The sequence below is a fragment of the Podarcis cretensis genome (assembly GCF_951804945.1).
Source record: "Podarcis cretensis genome assembly, chromosome: 10".
Classification (NCBI taxonomy): domain Eukaryota; kingdom Metazoa; phylum Chordata; class Lepidosauria; order Squamata; family Lacertidae; genus Podarcis; species Podarcis cretensis.
Window position 1 is genome coordinate 43,515,619 of NC_137179.1, and position 21,460 is coordinate 43,537,078.

The following is a 21,460-nucleotide window of genomic DNA, read 5'->3' on the forward strand; positions in this document are numbered from 1 at the left end:
TTAACAAGGTTGTGTCCATGCTAGAGACCTTTAGTTACCACTAAGACATTGCCTTTTCGTAGTCACCAAGATGTGGAATTAAAACAGAGGTTCTTCACAGCACTGTCCCAGAATTTAGAGGCTTTTATGATGTTTAATTGCCATGGCCTTGGCCTTAAGCTGAGAGTAGGAGTAGGAGACCGCTGAGCCTAGAGCTGTGGTGATACCAGCTGAGGAACTTGACTTAGGGCTGCAGATGCACCAAACAGTGCCTGGAGCACACCAAAAGGCAAGGTCACAAAAAGGCAAGTGATTCTGCTCCTCTTCCCTTTGCTAGATGGTTGGGGTAACTTTCAGTGGCTGTGTGTTCACTATAGCTTTAGAAGCATATTTAAAAAACACATTACTTCCCTCAAATGATTATTTGCACTGTAGTTAAGGGTTGCTTGGAATTGTAACTCTGTGAAGGGTAAACTACAGTGCCCAGAATTATTATTTTTTGGGGGGTGGGGAATGTGATTTAAAGGTACAGTGTGTACATGGCCAGAAACTCATCATCCTACGAAAATGGGTCTATTCTGCAAAATTCCGCAATGGAAGTGGGCAGGCCAGCAATAGGTGCTCCTAGGTAGGAAACCAAAGAGGCTGCAGGTATAAATTTACCAGGATTCTTGATATTTTCATCTTTCCACAGAAGGACAAGTGATGTGAATTTTACCCTGACTTGAGATTTATACTCAAATACTGCCATTAATTTTGTACATGTCCCATAAATGTATCACGGATAGGAAACAAAACAGCTTCTTCAGCAGCTTCCCAAGTGCATAGAACACACACACACACACAAATAATTTAGAGTGAAAAGCATATTAGTGTTCATCCTTATTATCCATATGCCTTTTATACACCAATCCATTTATTGTTTATATAAATGTGATTACTTTGGTCTCTGCAATTCAACTCCCCCCCCCAAATAAATAATAATCCTTCACTTAGAGCAATTACATTTTTGTATGAAAATACTTACCTTCAACGGAAGATAATAGTTTTCTATTGCGGCATTATTCAGAAGTTATGCCTGTGTGACAAAATAAAACAAAAAGAGCTTTGTGTTTAGAAATACTCAGCTGATACAAAGACTGATCCTCAAAAGTTCTGTTGGCACCACCCTCTACAGACTGAATTAGGGCTTTTTAGTATATGAAGAAGATAAGTCTAGCTGCAGGGCAGCTAGTCTTACTGTGTGTGGCACGGGAGGAGGAGTCACATTCCTGATCTAATTCTTTTTATTCAATTAATTCTTAAATTAATTTGCTGCTGTGCAAAGACCCAGCCTACATAGAAATGTCAAAAAGAAAATATTCACAAAATGGTAGGACATTGTTCTTGAGGAAAGGACAACAATATTTATCTTTATGTTTTTCTTATTATTATTATTATTATTATTATTTATTATTATTATTATTTATACCCCACCCATCTGGCTGAGTACTCCTCAACTTGGATATTACAACTAGGGAAATTCAACCTCTAAACTACAGGTGAGGAACAGCCCGTGGCCCACCGGGCCTCTCCATTTGGCTTGCATGGCCATTTTGACCAAACCATACCTACCTGCCCTAAACCTGACATATGCTATCAGGTGTGGGGCAGGTAAAGGCCTGGCTTGGTTGAAAGGGTCTTTGCAGACCCTACTTCCTAAGTGCTGATTGTTGGGCACTTTGGAAAGCACTGTGCTTGGTGCTGCAGAGCACTTCTCAAACATCTGACAACCAGCTGGTTGTGAGGTGCTTTGGAAGCGCTGTGCTTGAAGAAGAAGAAGAGTTTGGATTTGATATCCCGCTTTATCACTACCCGAAGGAGTCTCAAAGCGGCCAACATTCTCCTTTCCCTTCCTCCCCCACAACAAACACTCTGTGAGGTGAGTGGGGCTGAGAGACTTCAGAGAAGTGTGACTGGCCCACGGTCACCCAGCAGCTGCATATGGAGGAGCAGAGATGCGAACCCGGTTCACCAGATTATGAGTCCACTGCTCTTAACCACTACATCACACTGGCATTTCCCAAGCACAGGGTTTGTAAAGCCCACCACTTCTGGTGGATCCAGTTATTGGTCCACATCCACCTTGCCCCGGAATATATACTTCAGTCAGCAGTAGCTCTCTGGCGTGTAAGGTTTTTTCTCTGTCTCCCAAATCTTGCTTTTCAGAACGGGTGCTAGACTCTAAAGAAACCTTTTCCAACCTGGTGCCATCCAGATTTTGAATCCACTTTGCCTGCAGAAGATTCCAGGTTCAATCCCAAGCATCTCCACAGGACTAAGAGAGAAGTCAGAGAGCTGCTGCCAGTCAGTGTAGGCGAAGCTGGCCCAACAGGACAATGGTCTGTCTTGGCATAAGCCATAAGGCATCTTCCTAGGTCTCATTTAGTTACATTTGTTTTGCAATTCAACTGTCACACAAGTCGCTCAGAGAGCGTTATGTTTTAAGGCAGCGTACAAATATTGTAAATATACAATAATAAGAACAGCACAGTGCTTGCCACAATGGCCAACCAGGTCCCTTCAGGAAGGCCACAAGCAGGGCTCAGAAGGCAATATATTGCTCCTGCTGTCACTTGCTTGTCCCCAAGAAACACATTTGACTCGTCTTCTGATATTTGAGTAGAAGGGTACCTCCATAATTTTGAGACACTTGACGGATGTCAGATGAAGGAAGAACATTTTTGTCTGTATTAATGATCAGTGGCGTAGCGTGGGGGTGCAGGGGGGGCCGGCCGCACCGGGCGCAACATCTGGGGGTTAGGGTTAGGGGGCGCAAATCCACGGGTTAGGGGGCGCAAATTACTTGCCTTGCCCCAGGTGCTGACAACCCACGCTACGCCACTGTTAATGATTTTACTTTTTAGGCTGTAAGCCGTACCAAAGAAAAAAGATATTCCAAGCTGAGCCACAAATTCAAATCTTTATTTCCAGCGGGCAGTCAACACTCAAATAGAGAAGAGAGCGTTATTTTCCTTGTCCAGCAGGGAAAACATCCCCTATCGCAAATTCCGACTACTAGACACAATACATTATTTTAATATAGAGAAGTCTGGATCGTCAGGAAAGGCTCTACTTTGGAAAGCAATGCATGTCGAGCTTCCTCAGCCCTCCCCTTCAAGTCTGGACTGTAAAAGGGGAAAACATCAAAGGCCTACTTCTAATGGGCGGACGGTGCCTGCGGCGGCGCCGCCGCTGGAACGCGTGAACAGTTGCGGGCCGTCAGAACGCTCGCGCGCGGGGGCGAGCGAGGGAACGCAGCCCTTTTGGGCGAGGGCGCGCCGAGCTCCTAGGCGTCGGCCGCTTGAACGCGCAGGGCGGGGCCTCGCGGGCCGCGGAAAGAGAAAGGGCGGCCCAGAGGGAAGGGGCTTGCCCGGCTACGCTCCGTCGCAGCACCGCCCCCTTGTGGGACGCTATAAACAGCTGCAAGGGAAACCCGGCTGGCTTCTGCGGGGCGCGCGCTTGTCGCACTTGTGGCGGAGTTGGTGGGGAGCCCTGGGAGAAAGAGCTTCCGAAGCAGCTGGTGGCCGCGCGCCCAGGTAAGACGCGGCGGCGGCGGCGGCGGCGCTTCCTCAGCGGCTGGCTTGATTTTGTTCCCCTTCTGTGTTCGTCCTCCACAGTCTCGCCCTTCTGCACAGGCTGGGCGCTTCGCTTTCCTAGGTTTTTAACGGGGGCGCGGGCCACGCTGGGCTGACGCCTCTGGGTTACCTTGTGCCACCTCTTTCGGAACCGGGCTTCCAAAGCGGCTTGAAATCTCCTGGCGGTGGGCGTATCCACGACCCCTGGAGCTGGGACGCCCGGCTGTGTTGCTCCGCGCGTGTGGATGCTCCTGCTGCTCTTCTGCGGGGGGAAGGAAGGAGTATAAATCTCTGCACATGCTCGGAGAAGCGAGTTGGGTTCAGGGTATTCCCGTGGTTTCGTGGGCTCTCTTGGAATGGCGGGTCCTAACCCTAGTCACAGGCAATTTTATCTTCTCCCTTCTCCTGCCACTTCTCCCCACTTTGCGCGGCCATCGCGGTTGATGGAAGCCGGGTGTTAACCCAGCTGTAAGCTGTGCTTCTCTCAAAGCTTTGCATATAGCGCCCAGCAGGGCCCAGTGTTTCTGGAAAGGTGAACGTTTCAGAATTGAACCCATTTTATGGCAGCCTTTTCTTCTGCTCCTTGAGCACCTTTTGGAAAAGTTTCACTGGGAACTTCGGGTGGGGTGAGATAATGAGGTTAAAGGAATTTGTTTAACTCTTGCCTGGAAGCTGCTCTGTTTCCCAGCTCCCTGTGCTCATTTGTAAAGTAACTGCCACTTAAGTGGCTTATTGGTGAGAAAGCAAGAAAGCTACTCAGCGCACTTCTTGTTTCTAAATGATGCTGCTAAGTCTCGTGATGTGAGCGAGCAGTTTGTCTGGAAACAGTTTCCCTTTAACGTGCATTGGGTAGAGTCTCTTGGGGACATACAGCTACCTATGGATAGTTGGCTGCTATCCTGTTAATAAAGCAGTTCTTAAAAGCTTGTTCAGGTTGGCCCTGCATACTAATCTATAATGGAAGAAACTACTGCTTGGTAAATATCCATGTTACGCTGTAGGTATTCTGCTTCATTTATAGATCCTGTTGAACAATCTTTGGCAGTTTGTTTTTCCAAGTTTGTGAAATGGCTCTTTAAATAGGCATGGATTAATTAGGAAAAGACCAGCTACGTGTCATAAACCCCTTAGTGGAAAGCTAAATGCTGTAGGTAATGGGATTTAGTTGCAAGTCACATGCCCTGACAGCAAGTTCAAGTCACCTGCTTGTTAATTGTCTTGACCCCAAAATTAGCTACTGCCAGGTTGAAGATAGGCTAGTGGCAGGTTTTTAGTCTTCTAAAAATGAGTGTGCAGCTGTTGACATAAGAAGTAGAACAGAATTGCTGCAAAATCCATTTAAAGTAGGTGACTCTGGAGACTTTTTATTCCAGTGTCTGGATATATAGAATTTAGAATGTATAAATGTTTATTGGCTATATGCCATTGTAATAGTAATCTTGGCCAGTATACGGTATTCTGCTTTTCAAGAAGCCCTTTTATGAGAGACAAAATGCATAACTGTCTCCCTCACTGCAAGGATTTGGTAAACTTCATGCAATACCCCTTCTTCCACACTTTTAAACCATTTTCTTTGGGTTCTGTTTGAAATTGTTGTAAGCAGCTCCAAATTGCTTTTTGACTGAAGAGCGGTGGCACAAAATATTATAACAGACAATAATTGATGCAAGAGTTATGGCTTTTGGGTTTATAACCCCATAATTGCTTACCGGGGGTGGGGACTCCCCATTTTTTTGCAACAGATTTTTATTTCTTCAACACTTAGAACAGGTTCTGTCATGAACTGCAAGAGTCAGGAGGATGGAAATGGAAAACTGAATCCCATTGGCCCTTGAAGGTAGTTGCATAATTCCTTGGCTCTGTCATGCCTGATTCTTCAAACTTGTTTAACAGCCTGGATACTATCCTGTAGAACAGTGTAGATTATTTTCTAGCCTGCTCTGTGGCTGCTGTTGGATTAGTACTCTTAAAGTTACTCTAACACTTTTAAAGTTTAACAATTAATATATTTACATATTTTGTTTTGTTTTGTTTAAGCATTTTTACCTTGCCTTGTGTCACACTCAAGGCAGTTTACAATGCAAAATTAGATGCCACAAATTAAAATAACTGAAACACAGACATAGTAGCACCACAGTATTGTATGGACAAACAGAATCAAGTGTGTGTGGACTGCTAGAATTACTGAGATCTAGAATCTGTAAGGAGTTAGACAGGGTCATTCTTTTCTAGCACAGCAAATAGTACATCCCTCCAAGCTGGGAGAACTGGCATTGAAATGGTAAATACATAAGACAAATTCATTGAGAATAAAGCTCTCAATGACCACTAGCAATGCTGGTTCCACTTTATGAAATTAGCAATGGAAGCTTCCTCCTTGGTGGAAAAAAATAGTAGCTTCATGAGGACAGGGAGGTATTCCTCAGAATGACAGCATAAAGCGAGGTGTGTTTTTTTAAAAAAATGCATCCTGTAATCTTGGTCCTGATCTTGCAGCTGCTACTTATCTTTCTGTTAAATGTGTGTTAATTGCAGTTGTTCAAGTAAGGTTGCATCTAGTTTAGCCCTGAGAAATGCCAACTTGCTGAAGATCTCCTACTAAACTCTTTGCCAAAGCTGACTTCTTATTCCCAAATCATATGTACTGCTGAATGCAACTGCACTATTAGTCACTTTCTGCTCACTAGGAATTTCAGAATAGTTCTAGAGTTGTAATCCACAATAGATCTCTTCTGTAGAGAGAGATTTTTCAAATGGAGCAAGTTGTGTTCCAAGATGGACCGCTTGATGGTTTCCGAAGTCTCTCCTGCAAGTGGTTCGTGAGTGCTGCCTTCTTGTAGATTTGTATTATTATTTAGTTTATTTTCTGTACCAGCCCTCATCCGAGAATCATAGGGTGGTTTACAATACAAAAACACAAAAATATAAAACATACTGACAAACAGAAATAATACCCGCCCAGTTTAAAAAGCCATAGGTTGCTTAATTAGCCAAAGACCGGAGAGAAGTAGAATGCTTTTGCCTGGCACCCAAAAATATGTAACTAAGGTACCAGGCAAGTCTCCCTGGGGAGAGCATTCCACAAATGGGAAACCGTTGCAAGAAGGGGAGATTGGCAATTGGCTAGTAATTAGGTTTTCCAAACTGAGGGAGGGTTTTTTGAGGACTGCTTTTACCACTGCCTCCTTCAAGCAGGCAAGGGCCCCCTGTCTCACCAGGAAGCATTAATAATCTCCTTGGCCTAGTCAGCTGTCTCCTCCCTACTAGTTTTTATCAGCCAAGAGGCTGACTGATCCCAAGCACCTTATCCATCCTTACTGAAACTCATCCAACATAACCAAACTAGACAGTGCTCTGGTGGACACCTCTTGAGATTCACCTGTTGTAACATTGGAGTCAAGGTCCAGGCTGATGCAAGTGATTTTATCCTTAAAATGCTTTGCAAACAAGTGACAGTGAACTACCATCTGTTCTACCACCTCCTTCGGACCAGACTGTAAAATACTATCTGGAAAAGCTCTGGTGGACGGCATAGTTTGCTACCTTCACTGCAACTAAGTAGGTTTGATGTTGAGTCCACACCAGTGTTAGATTGCATTCGACTGGAGTTTTCCTCCATCTGTGTTCAAGCTATCTTCCAGCTTGTCTCATTGCATGAAGCTCTGGAGTATACTAAGGAGCCAAAGCAGGAGAAGTTGCTCAGGAGTGATCATGTCAACAGCCCGAGCCATTCAAATGTGCCAGAGATCAGCCAGCACTCCGACAGGAGTGCAAATCATAGCAGCCAGAAAATTCCCCAGAGCTGTCTGGAAACCCATTGGATCCATCAGCCTCTGAAGGGTGGACCATCCCATTAGGCCTATGCAGAAGGGAAAAGGTGCTGGAAGCCTAAATCTCAACAGGAAGTGATGTGACCATGACAAGGGATTGTGATATCAATAGCACCCTCTTTCTGCCCAGCAGAGAAAACAAGGTCCAGAGTGTTGCCTGCTACATGCAGTGGCCAATGGCATGTTGGGACAGCCCCATGGTCATCATGGCAGCCACCCTAGAGTCAGTGGCATGGATGTTGAAGTCCTCCAAAACTAGCAGTCTGAGAGTCCTCAACATCGCCTCTGAGACCAGTTCAGGCAGGGAGACTGCTAGGCAGCGAGGTAGGTGGCATTATTGAATACTGCTTGACAGTTGTATCAAAGCACTGTATTGTTAGGGAAAGGATTTGAAGAATGGTAGCTTAGAACTCTATGCTGCAGAGCACAATTGGCTCCACATCATGTAAAGGTTTACTGCAGTGTTCTTAAATACGTTATGGGCATTACTAGCTGAGGGCACATCAGAAGTGGAAACAATTACTATAGTAAACCAAATCTGGATGTATATTAAGCACATTCATCTTGAATATAAAGCCCAAGTACAGATATTGGTGTTAATAATGAATGTTGACCAAGTGCCCTCAGCTGCTTATTAGAAGTCAACTCTCCTGACATCTGTTGATAAAATCAGTTCAATGCCATTATTTCCTCTTCTGTACCAAAATAAGTATTTACATTAGCGCAGACATATTGTATGGCAGTTGTGCAGTTCTGAGAGGCTGCGTCAGTGCATCAAATGATGTTACATGTGCTTATATGCATGCAAATATAAATGCAAAAGTTTCCCAGTGCAATCTTGTTCTGATGACTTGCTCTGTTTGTGGAATGAAAAAGCAGGGCCAGCCTACTCATGGAGAATCATTTTTATGGGAAAGAGAAATAGCCAGACCAGGCAGTTGCCATTTCTTTGCTATTTCTGGGTCCATTACTGTTACTATTATTGTACACATTTGTACACCACTTTATGGCATAAAACCATTGAAGCAACGTATAGGGTAAAATACAGAATAAAATACAGAAGCACAATAAAACCAATTCAACAAACTCTTAAAAAACTCATGAAAACAGAGAATTGATCTTTCATAAATAACTGGGTGACACCTCAAGGAAAGCTTTCCTAAACAAAAAAATGTATTCAGTAGGTTCCTAAATATCAGAATGCTATGTGCCTGTCTGATTGTGGCAGAAAAATGAATCCTGAGAGTTGGGGCTAAAAATCCAGTGCAGACTAATGGAACCTCTGTGTCAGACATATGGTATTCTCAGCAGTATCCTATCTGAGGAGCACAGTTGCTGGGCGGGAGTGTCTTGGGCAAGACGATGCCTTAGATATTCTCGCCTCAAGTTTAGGGCACTAAATAGTAAAAACAAGACCTTGAATTGTGCCTGGTAGCATTTTGGCAGCTAGTGCAGCTCCTTCAGCAGAGGATCTGTGATGTTGATGGGGTACCCCAGTCTAGCTGCTGCATTCTGCACCAGCTGCAGCTTCCAGGTTTAGTCCAAATGAAGCCCCACGTAGAACACATAGCAATAATCCAGTCTTGAGGTTACCAGTGCCAAGGTGAATTCCTTAGAGTATGTGGTCTTTAAAGTAGAAGGAAATGAACTTATACATACACATTAAAGTTGGTTGCCAACAAAGGAACAATAGAACCCCAGTTAAAATTAAGTTCCTAGTGGGTTTACTCTTTAGGAGATGCTATAAAGTGGGAAGGAATCTTATACTGCAAAGTTCTGGAGAAAGGAATGCAGCTTATATCCGTCTTAGGGTCCTGTTTGCTATGATTGATATCAGCTGCTACATAGTAGTGCAGCCAAACCTTTGGATAAATGTAATGGAATCCTGACATTTTAGATTCCAGTGGTGCCAAGAATGACAAAATAACAGTATATGTCATAAGTAACAGTTCCAACCTCATCTTGACCATTATATAATGCCAAATCCTGGAAAAGCAGTATTAAACTCTTGAGGACTCTTAAAGGGATGTGCTAAGTAGTTAAAATTAATGTTGCTACCTAAAATGGAGCTACTAGGGTCATGCAGAAGAAGACTTGTAATTGCTGGGTAGGGAATGCACTAAAATGTCCTGATCTGGATTAATCATTAATCTTCTTTTCCTACATTCCAAGAATGGTTTACTCTAGACAATGGTCACTTAGCTGTGCAGCTTTGCTTTGTAAGATTTTCTGGGTCACTCTCTCCATAACAACTAAGCTGAACTTGGGTTCAAGCTATCTGAAAAAGCTAATAGAACAGCAATGATTTATAGAAAGGTTCTTTTATTTGTACACTTAAAGGAGTCGGCTGCTGTTGTTTTTCACTGTTTATCCAAAATCATTAGGAGTTGGGCCAGGTTCACAATGTGACCCAAGCCAACATACACACAGAACTGTGTTAGAGCAACCTTGTCTGCAAGGCACAGCTCCAGTATTTCCGCTACACAATATGTGTTCTTGAAGCATCAGCGTCAACAGAAGTGGTTGCAGTTGCTATTTCATCTGTGAACTTCTGTCTTACATTGTCTGGTTTGTCCAAAGGGCTATTTATTGATGGGTGACTCAGCAAAAAGAGCTGTTAGATAAGGATGTGTGGATAGATATCATTATTTTCTGGTGACTGGAATGCTGTGCCCCTTGAAGCTTTACTAACTGAGAGGTTAATTTGAGAAAAGGCAATTTTAACCAGTTAGTTGTTAAAGTTGTGAAGGACACAATGGTGTCATTAACATGATTAAATAAAATAAGATTCGTAATAGAAAATGATATTATAACAGACCTCACAATCAGCTTCAAAATCTAGTACAGTTATACCTTGGATCCCAAACGCCTTGCAACTTGGAACATTTTGGTTTCCGAATGCCGCAAACCCGGAAGTGAGTGCACTGGTTTGAGAACGTTCTTTGGAACCCGAATGTCTGACGCAGCTTACACGGCTTCCAATGGAGTGCAGGAAGCTCCTGCAGCCAGTCAGAAGCTGCGCCTTGGTTGTTGAATGTTTTCAGAAGTTCAATAGACTTCCAGAACAGATTTGGTTTGACAACCAAGGTATGACTGTAGTAAGTGAAATTGAAAAACTTTCCATTCCAAAAATAAGGCCTATGGAAGACAGGCAAACAAGATTGCCTTATCAGTGGCTCAGAGGGAGTTTAGCTTCATTGAGTATCAATAGTTTGAGGCCAGGATATCTTGGGGGCAATTGCTGCTTCCAATGTGGACTTCACTTGACTTAGACTCTTCTAGTTGTCTTTCTCACCTACTAGACAAATGTTCAGTGGGACAGATGTTTTCTCTGCCCCACATCGCCCCCGCTAAGCAAGCAGAAACTGTGTTTCAACAGGCATATTACAAGATTTTTAAAAGCACCTTTTATTAGTTTTTCCTTGTTTGTTCTTGGGCTGTGTGTTAAAATGGAAAACAAAGGTCACCTTTTCGCCACATAGAGATGTTCCATTTACCAATTTTAAAAGTTTGGATACACCTTTCTAAGCAAATACCCACTCCAGGCAGCTTACAATATTTTAAAATATTTGTTTTCCTTTTTACACTTTCTTGTTGTGTGCTAATCCCTACTGGAGGATAGAAACTGGCTTTGTGTTTTTGAGGCATTTCTCTCAAAACTAATCTGTGTCCTTGGTCAGTAGAGTTTAATAACGTTCCTTGTCCCTTTCCACCCCAAAAATGTATTTTCTTTTGAGCCTTCAGGATCTGCTCATGGTTCCAGCTTGAATCCTTCTCTCTTCTATGGAAGAGGGGAGTTGTGGAGAGTTTACTGATGTTGGATTAGGGAGACAGCACCAGAGACATTTAGGAGAATGAGCCATTTGCTATTGTCCCTTGCACCCCTCCAGTGGGGTATGGTGCTGCACATGTTCACTTCCTCTGCTGATGGGAAAATAGGTGTGAGAGAGAACATGCACTGGGGCATGCTGTTTCTGGTTCCAGTTGTGTGAATGAGGGTGAGGTTACTCCCCTGCTTTCTGAGCATGATGGAGTTGTCTGGAACAATTGCTGCACTCCAGTGGATACTCCCAACTCTGCTTTCATCACATTGCTATAATCATTCTCTTACACGAAGTATCTATGGAATGCTCTTACGATGTTGTAAGAAATCTATGCATGACAAATGATTTGTTCCCTTAAACCTAGTATGAAGGCTTTACTGTTTGAGAAATGTATGAAAACTTACCTCAGCCTGCAGTTACTCCAGGCTGTAACTCCCAACTCTCTCCCCCGCCTTCCCCCCAGCAGCAAGATATCTATGACAAAAGTGTCTCTCACTAAATGTAAACGAATTGTGAAAAAGACTCTTAGGAATTGAAAATGGAGACGATAGACGTACCCTTCCCTGTTCCTTTGTTTTGTAACACACACAAAAATCCTTAATAAAACTTAAAACAAAAACTGATGGGAGTGGAAGTTGGAGGGAAAAATTAAGATTGTTCTAGAAAAGTTATTGTTATTTTCTACAAATGTTAGCAAAGCTCCTGCTGTGGAAACACAACCTTTACCTTGTTGCTAATTGCTACCATCTCTTTTGCAGACTCAAAATGCCAAACTGGGGAGGTGGCAACAAGTGTGGGGCCTGTGGCAGAACAGTGTACCATGCAGAAGAAGTACAATGTGATGGGAGAAGCTTCCACAGATGCTGCTTTCTTTGTAGTAAGTACTCTTTTCAGTTGAAACAGTGAATGGCAGTGCAAGTAGTGAGCGGCAGGACCATAATTTTTGCTATTCAGATCCAAAGACAGACATCTTATGGCCTCAAGGAACAAAGAGTGTAAAATACCAAGCACTATCTATGCTGCCTTGAGCAATCTTGAGTTCCTTTCTTCCCAGGATGACTCGAGAGGACTGTATCTTCACCAGAGGAATGCAGTAGTCTTTGTCAGGAGAGCATTTTCAGACACTGCATGACCACCACAGGAAGTGGACCTACTTGCATGTCTCATATAACTGAGCACATGAACAATAAGAAGCGGCTCTAGCTGTTCTTTGGAAGAGAAGTGGACCAGCTCTGTCTAGTACTGAGAGTATTAAAAGGACTGGAATTAGCGGGATTCAAGACTGAGCTATATCACCATCTTTACAAATGAAAGGCTTAGGTCAGTGGTCGGCAGGTTATGGTCCTCCAGGTGTGTGGGAGCTGCAACTTCTATTGGCCTCAGCAAGCATGGTCAATGGAGTTGTAGTCTCGGAACATCTGAAGGGCCACAAGTTCCCCATGCCTGGTTTAGGTTTTCACTTTGCTACACGTTGGTCACTTCAAATCAAACCCACCATTTCAGTTGGCTCTGAGCTGAATTTATATTCTAAGATTAAGCATGTTAACAAAATACCAAGTTTAATCCATAAAAATGCCTGTTTCACACTGTAAGTTGTTCCAGCAGTTTACATTTTAAAGATCATTTTGTGAGAATTCATTAGTTGGCTCTCTTCCTCATCCATACCAAATAAGTTAATTGAATGATCTGGTTGATTTTCTATTTCAGCACAGTGGAGCCAAAATTCTGTTGGGCTTTGGCACAGGAGGCTGTTGATTGTCTTAAATGAGCAGAGTCTATGCGATTATGTTTCAGGCCAACAGCTTATTGAAGAATTGCATTTTTGTACCAAAAAGCATGTTCATTAGATACTAAGCAAAGGATTGCATCAAATAACTGCTTTGTGATGCAGCTGCCACAAAGAAGAGCAATATTGTTGTGACATTAAATGTGGATTGTAGTTTACCCAAGCTCATGTCATGAAATTAGTAAGAGCAACAAGCAATTTGGGTGGGGGAGGCAGGCCAGGAATTTTCAGTAGCTGCACTTCAGGAAAAGCAGGGCAGTTGATAACAGCTGTCAAACCTCATGGTAGCAAGAAAGTCAATGAGCTAAGCAGCAAAGCTGGGAAGGTAACAGAATAAGCTCAAACTATTTGAAGTTTAGGTTCAGGATTGCTTCTTCCTGTTTAGGCTTAGACATGGAAAATATGAAGGAATAAGTTTCTGAGGATGCATAAAGAACTCAGCTGTGAAGGAATTGGTTATCTCATTTGGCCTCTACAAATCTGGGATTAAAGGCGAGAGCCCTCCTAGTCAGAAGGCATGACAACATTTTTCATGAAACTAAACAGTGTCTTGTGAGATAATAATGGAACACATTGTACACTACACAATTCGACTACAGGAGTCAAAACCCAAAGTGTGGCACTGCTCTGCTTCAAAAGGAAGCAAAAATGCACCCAATAGAATCTAGCTCTGCAATCTAGCTTGACTTGCATTTGATGTGGAATAGTGATGAGACATGAGCATAAATGCATTTCTATCTTCGTAACCTTTGCAATGCCAGTTAAAAGGTGGGTACTGTATTTTCATTGGGTGTGAGGAATGGCTAGTGCTGGTGTCAAGCCTCTGTGCTGTGATCTTGACTACCACTCCCCTGTGGCTGCAGTGTGCAAAAAATTATAGAGTGGAGATGCATTTGTGCACCTATTGTTACGTCACATTTTCTCCTGATACAGACCATTAAATGCAAAAGCTCTTGCAGTCTTATGGATCAATATATATATATATATATTTCTTACTAGGTGAGTTCTGAACCGCCTGTTTCTGGTGATATGCAAAAATAATACTCAATTTTGAAGTCGTAGTGGTGTTAACTAAAGCATGTTGCCCTGAAGTAAACTTCTTGAATGTGAATGGTGGAGAGCACATGGACTGTTGTGCTGAGTGCTCATATAGAACTGCCCATATTTTCTCATTAACAGAGAAATTCTGGCCTCATTCCCAGGAAACAGAACAAGCAACTTAAAGCTGTAAAAGCAGAAATAGGTTACTAATGGTATTTCAGGACATGGATTTAAGTTGGGTCAGTATTCCCAGTAAGTCTCAAATGGAGTACCTGTAGAAGGTGCACTAATTATTTTTTTTAGTGCCTCTAGTTATGGATACTTTGTAAAGTAAAAAATGGGAACTGTTGCATAATTAAACATGCTGTGTGGTTTTAAAAAAGCAGGAGGGAAAATTGCTGACCTCAGTTCCTGGCTTCTTTTGCAGCCTTGTTAATTAAACTGCATCAAGCTTCCATTCTGTAAATGTCACAATTAAGAATGGGAAGGAGGGACAAGTCCCTCAGTAGAGCAAAATATAATCCAGCAATTCAAAAACATTCCCCTCTTTTCATTTTCCAGTAGTCCGCTAAGTTTTAACAACTACCAGAGGCACTTTCCCTCCCTGGCACTTAATGTTCCTTTCTGTTAATAAATAGGCATCCGTTTTTTGAAGAAGCAAATTCTTTCTTTCTTTCTTTTCCAGTGGTGTGCCGGAAAAACTTAGACAGCACAACAGTAGCCATCCATGACGAAGAGGTCTACTGCAAATCATGCTATGGAAAGAAGTATGGCCCAAAAGGCTATGGCTATGGCCAAGGAGCAGGCACTCTTAATATGGACAGAGGGGAGAGGCTGGGCATCAAGCATGACAAGTAAGTATAACTTGCATTCTACTTGAGCTACTTGTAACTGCAGCTGGCAGTGTGACCCTACATAAAACAGCCTGCAGCCATGCTTTTGTCATGTCTGTATTGTGTATTGTCCCTAAGCAATGGTCTGAATGGTAAAGTTCACTCTGATTATATAACTAAGCCTTCACTATTAGCAGCTGTCCAGGGAACAAACATATCTGGAAATGAGTCAACCCTGGTTTGCTCTCTGTGTGTAATAGTGATTCAGTTTTCTCAGAAAGCTGTTTATTATGGAAGTGACGCAGCTAGGCTCTGTTGGCAAGTGTTTTATAATTAAGGGTCCACCTCTTAAATCATTTTATGTTACTTTAGAATCTCATGAATATCCAGCCTAATATATATAATGGGGTAAACCAATGCCTAATTCACATGTGACACCAATGAGAATTGTGATTGCGTGCACTTCCTCTTCTCTTTATGCACTCAGCTTCAGTTGCTTCCTCTTGAATCCAAACCAGTTCACATTGGCTTGTGCAGCAGCAGCAGCAGCAGCAGCAGCAGTTATGGCTTCCAGTAAGCCAGGAGCATTGGGGGCGGGTAGTAATTGCGAGCAAGGCTTGGTATTTCATTTGAACAGTCTCAACATGTTGGATGCTGAGCAGTTCCTTCTGTTCAGATGAAGGCTTCAAAGCCTTGATATTATGCCGCAGATGAATTTATAGTTCTCAAGGCTATAGAGCGCCTTCACTGTAAAATGAAAAGCCATGATGTAGTCCACCATAACCTCATTGATTTTAGTAGGATTTTCAGGGCCCTCTAAATGGATAAGAATACTTGGCTGGTGAGGGCACCTCCCCAAATGACAGGGGATTTGTTTTAAAGACAAACAAGCCACAAGGCAAAAAGAAACTCAGATCTGTAGAACGGCTGCATTTTAAAGAATACAGGAAATACTGTGGCAGTCTTCAGACACAAATGAGGCTGTATTGATGTGGGCTTTTGATAAAAGTTGTTTTTATAAATTCCAGTAAACTTTAGAGCAAAAATCCTGATGTGAGGCAGTCTTAAATAAGTACATTTTAAGCTGTGCAATATTTGTAAACCTAGGCATTGTTCAAACTAAGGGATAATTTGCGAACATGGCTGTCTTTAAAAACTTTTCATATTACAGGTGCGAATTGAGGGAAAATCATTACAACAGCATTGTGAGAGTTCAGTGAATCAGCATAGAGAAGTATAACTATGGGCTAGTATGCATCTAAACCAGGTTATTGGTTTGTGGTGTTTCCCCCCTGTTGTTTTTATTATGTATTTTGTGTTTTTATTTTGTATTTTATGTTGTGAACCATCCTTTGATCTATGGATTAAGGGCAGGACACAAATTTAATAATAATAAATAATGGATTCCACTGAAATTGGATATTCACACTAGGGCACCTTTACTTTATTTTAGTGCACCTTCTCACCGACCTACAACAAGTCCAAATACTTCAAAGTTTGCCCAAAAATTTGGAGGAGCAGAGAAATGTTCCAGGTGTGGTGATTCTGTGTATGCAGCAGAGAAAGTAATAGGAGCTGGAAAGGTAAGGTGGCATATTGTTGCAGAGACCTTGCCAAGCAACACTGACATTTTTCAATTCATTAATTGTAGATAAACTTGGCTTGCTAAGAGTGGGGTAGCTTGCTCTCTTACAAGAGGTGAGCAAGTAGATCTCTTTGAGGAGGAAGAGATTTGCAGTCTTGAGACAGTGGCCAGCTGAATCCAGTTTCTCAAACATTTGTACTTAAGTGCTTTTTACTAATAGATCAAGCTCATATGAATAGCAAGATAACTCTAAGAAGACAACTTTTTTTGAAAATAAAGATTCGGAATTTTTTTAATGGTGCAATACAGAAGCCTAAAATAAATGTGCTCTCTTTCTATCTAGCCTTGGCACAAAAACTGCTTTCGCTGTGCCAAGTGTGGGAAAAGTCTTGAATCAACAACTCTGACAGAGAAGGACGGTGAAATCTATTGCAAAGGTAAGAGGTTAAGGCAAAGGGCATAAAAATTGCTTGTTCCGGTGAAGAGTCGTATGGTTTGATTCCAGGAAGGGGTGGTCAACAGGTCAAAAGAATGTATTCTGCAACTGTTCTTTAAGTGGATAAATATTTTCTCAATTTAAGTGATATTTGGAGAATAATGAAGGTATCAGGTTTTCAACTAAGGAAGTAATCTTAAATCATTGCTGTGGATGGTGTAGGGACAACTATTTTACACCAGCCAAAAGGATTTGTATAGCAGCTTCCTTCTTTCAGAAGTGACAGCTCTTTAGGTATAAGGAATAGTTTTGCCCTGGAAAACAATAGAAACTCATTTAAAAAAATGTTCTGTAAATCTGCTTGAGTACCCGATTTTATTATTTCACCAAAACAACTGCTAGAATTGAACTGATAGTCTACTATTTATCCTTGCAGGTTGTTATGCGAAGAACTTTGGCCCCAAAGGATTTGGCTATGGGCAGGGAGCTGGTGCTCTGGTTCACGCTCAATGATTCGTTAGTGCCATTGCACTGAAATGGTTCTATAGTTACAACTTAAATGCGACTAATTACTGTGAAACGGATAACTAGTGTCCTATGCCGTTGCTTGTCTTAAAGTATTGCATTTTCTCAAGCCTTAAAAGCACACTTTTTACATGCACTGTCAATTGGGTTCAGTAAATCTTTTTTGCTTATAAGATTAGTGTGTTGAAAGGCCCCCTGGAGAAAATTGTTCTGTTTCTACTGCCTACAGATCTGCATCTATATATTGCTTTGGCTGCAACATTTGAAGCATGGTAGGAGTTGCTTGCTGCCTAAACAAGCACTTCATCAGGTAATGGGAAGACTGGGAGTAAAAAGCATGTTAATCCATTATAGCCAAGTCTGTCATTGTAGATTTGCAGTAGCCCTGCTCAGGCATTAACCTTCCCAATTATGCTCGTTGGTCTTGCCTACTCCACGTTGGAGAAGTAACTTCTAAAACAGGAACCCGCTCTACTCATGGAGTCCATGATTTAGAATCCTGGTGTTACTCCACTAAGTATAGCAAGTTCCCTTCTAGGGAATGATTGGATAATGGCTGAGTTAAGGCCAGTAAGGTGACAACCACCCATCCCTTGCTCTGCCTCTTTTGCAGTTTTATAGGGGATGAACACCCGAACAGGGCTTGTGCAAATGGCCATCATAGCACTATGTTAACTGTCCATCTCAGTAGTTTCACAGGCAACAGATGTGAGGTACCTTGATCTCAGAAAGGCAGCAACTTCTAAAAATGCAACTGAGGTATCTTCTGCAGTAGATCTCTGCTCTGGCTATTCTAATTCATGGTACCCTAAAGAGAGATTTGGGGGGGAAATCATGGCTTGACTCACAAGGAAGTTCCCTTCCCTACTCCCATTTCAGCTGCACATGCCGTTTGGGAAGACGTTGGATGGAGCACAGGGGGAACTCTATGAACTCAAGTTTACTATAAGATACAAGTCTATGATAAATACTGCAGTTATTAGAACATTAAGAGTCTGGAGTAACTTCTAGAAAGCCTCAAATCTTGTTATTACTCTTTGAATACTGTTGTTCTGAATTGCTTGTAGAGTTAGCCCTACAACTATTGCTGCTCTATCCATAATTGGCCAGGGTTATGACATTTTGGAATATACACAGTAACAAAAATGTCATTTGTGATTCAGACTTCTGCAAAGGTACCAGTACTTCCAACCAATTACTAGGGTATCTTCAAGACTGTGGATGAGGCAGGGGAAGAAGCAGACAGGACAGTATCTAGAAAGCGTAGGGAAACTAAAGTTTCACTTGTTAAACAGTTTATTCTTGTGTTATATAGACAAACCATTGTCAGATTTTATTCATTTGGTAACTTGTTCCCATATCCCTACTCCATAGTAGACTTCACTACAGAGATTTTAGATATCTAAGTATATATGAACTATGGGCTTTGCTATTTTTGCAGTATGAACTGGGATAATGGACATTTTATTTCAAGCCAAGATGCTATTTTGCTTTTGTTAATCATGCGAGTTTGCTTGGTATGCTTATGTACATGTGGGTCATTTTGAAATTTTTGAAGCAAGGACAAAAGTATGCATGTCTCAACAATAAATGGTTAGGCTGCCAAAGAAATGACTTCATATCTCCTTTCAACGTCATCTGTGTTCACAGCACAATTCTGAACAAGGATCCCAAATCAGAGTACTAATTATTCTTTAACTGTGTTCCTACAACCATATAATTAACAAATCGAGGCCAAGGGCATATACAATAAGAGCAAGAAATGCTTATGCAATAAAAACACTTAAAGCTATTTTCACTACTTAACCAGTCATTTTGGCCAAACTGCATCTACCTGACAAACTAGAGATCTGCTGTTCCCAATCTAAGCACCACGGTAAATGTTACTATTCTTTCATAGCAAAAAGCTCTGTCACCCACCTCAGAAATTCTTCTTTTGCCTCCCCAGCTTTCAGTTCAGGCTGGGGGTGCAAAAGAAAAGACACGGCTTTAACTTTGAATCACCTCTTCTCCCCGTGATATCAGGTGGGTGCAGTGCAGGGCCTGAACCAGTTCTTGATTCAACTAGCCCACCCCTCCTGTAGAGCATAATTGCTATTAAAGCCTTCCTGCATGATCTTGGCTCTCAAAGGCTGGAGGGCAGGTGGGAGAGGGAAAGTACAAAGTTGGTTTAAGAATACAGTGGTGCCCCGCAAGACGAACGTCTCGCAAGACTGAAAACCCGCTAGACGAAAGGGTTTTCCGTTTTGGAGGCGCTTCGCAAAACGAATTTCCCTATGGGCTTGCTTCGCAAGACGAAAATGTCTTGCGAGTTCCTGCGTGGTTTTTTCCCACCCCCCCCTTTTCCTAAGCCCTAAGCCGCTTATCAGCTGATCCGCTGATAAGCCGCTAAACCGCTAATAGCGCTAAGCTGTCAATGGGCTTGCTTCGCAAGATGAAAAAACCGCTATACGAAGAGCCTCACGGAACGGATTAATTTCGTCTTATGAGGCACCACTGTAACTTGCGGATCAGAGCTCCCCAAACTGTTTCTCTCAACATGTTAAGTGTGTAGGTGTGCCGCATGAACGCTCCCTGCACTTCTCTAGAGGCTGGAAAACCGAAGGACTGTGTGGTGAAATGATGCATGTCTACAAAGTGTCACCAACATGCAAAGTTTAACTCCAATGCTGAAAAAAAATGCTCCGCTAGTCTTACTGAGGTAGCAATGGGCTCTTTGGAGCAACCTCCTAATTAGCAGAAAAGGAGCCGATCTCCCAAGAAGGGTAAGTTCCTGAGTGTTCTGAGCAGGAGAACAAGAAACTCTTACTGAAGTAAAGACAAATGCTAGCATCTAGGAGACAAGTATTTATTTGATTAATAACTTACAAAAAAATGACAATTTTAATTTATGTAAGGAGTGCTATTTTTATTAAACATTTTACAGATTTTGTTCACCATGTAATACATCAACATTTTGACAGTAGTAAAATAATGCTTGGCACAGTTATAAATAAGGTAAATTAAAAAAATACTCAGTTTTAAACAATGATGCTCTTATGCATATTACCTGTTAAAACAACTTAGGAGAGCATTGAGAAACTTAAAACCTGCAAAAAGAAAATAGCTTATCTAGGGCAGAAATTTTTTTTTCATTTGCTTGTTCTGAATAGATCAATGAATATCTATCCAGTATATTTGGATCGCTTTCATGCAGCCCTCTAGAATGGTGTGGTCTGCTGCAATAAATAACAGAGTTCTTGGTAGAAAAAAATGCTGCATAGATACTCCCCCCCCAAAAAAAAAAAATCTGCCAGATTTCAGAAAAAACCCGTTCAGTATTTCAGACTACTAGAATTATTCTAGCTGCCTCAGGTGTAGAACCTTTTTCTGGGCAATTCTAACTCCATTATATTTTCTTTTTGCAGCATAGAGTTAAGCAAATTTTACACCCAAGTATTTTGGCTCAACTGAAGTAGGATTTATTTTCACTATCAAGGACACAATTATTTGTACAAGGAATCCATATGGTGCACATTACTGTAACTTGCAAAAGAAATATAGATGTTACACAGATTTTCTGGAGCTATGAAATATATTTAGCAAATAGATTACGGAGGGCTTTCAACATCAAATGAGATTCTGCAGAGCTACACTTTCTCCAAAAGGGAGTCAACTCCATGTAATGTAAAATAAGAAATAGATGGCTCTGCTCAAACATGTTCAGCTTGAAACTAAAGTTTACAAGTAGTGTTGTAAGAATAATATATTCTTATTATAGTTCTAAGTTGTATCTGACAAAATGGCACAGGCCTCTTTTGCCATCCCTGCACCCAACTTCATTCTCTTTCCCTCAAAAATAGTGTGTCAAAGACAAGGTTGAATTTTTCCAGTATTAAACATTCAAGTACACTAATGTTGCACTTCTGTAAATCTTGGTATCTGGTACTTGCAAACTATGCACACCTGGTGATCAAAGAAACGGCTAGAGGGAAAATGCCTACTTGAAAATGCTGAACATCAAC

The 21,460-nt window shown here is 41.9% G+C and overlaps 1 protein-coding gene across 1 annotated transcript; it reads left to right on the forward strand.

Annotated features, from left to right (window-relative positions):
- Positions 1 to 3,403: 3,403 nt before the first annotated feature.
- Positions 3,404 to 19,067, forward strand: CSRP2 (cysteine and glycine rich protein 2). Its single transcript, XM_079991863.1, has 6 exons — positions 3,404 to 3,557; positions 12,009 to 12,127; positions 14,763 to 14,931; positions 16,364 to 16,493; positions 16,839 to 16,932; positions 17,368 to 19,067. Exons 2-6 carry the CDS (start codon positions 12,016 to 12,018, stop codon positions 17,442 to 17,444), a joined length of 582 nt encoding a protein of 193 aa, XP_079847989.1. The 5' UTR covers positions 3,404 to 3,557; positions 12,009 to 12,015; the 3' UTR covers positions 17,445 to 19,067.
- Positions 19,068 to 21,460: the final 2,393 nt, after the last annotated feature.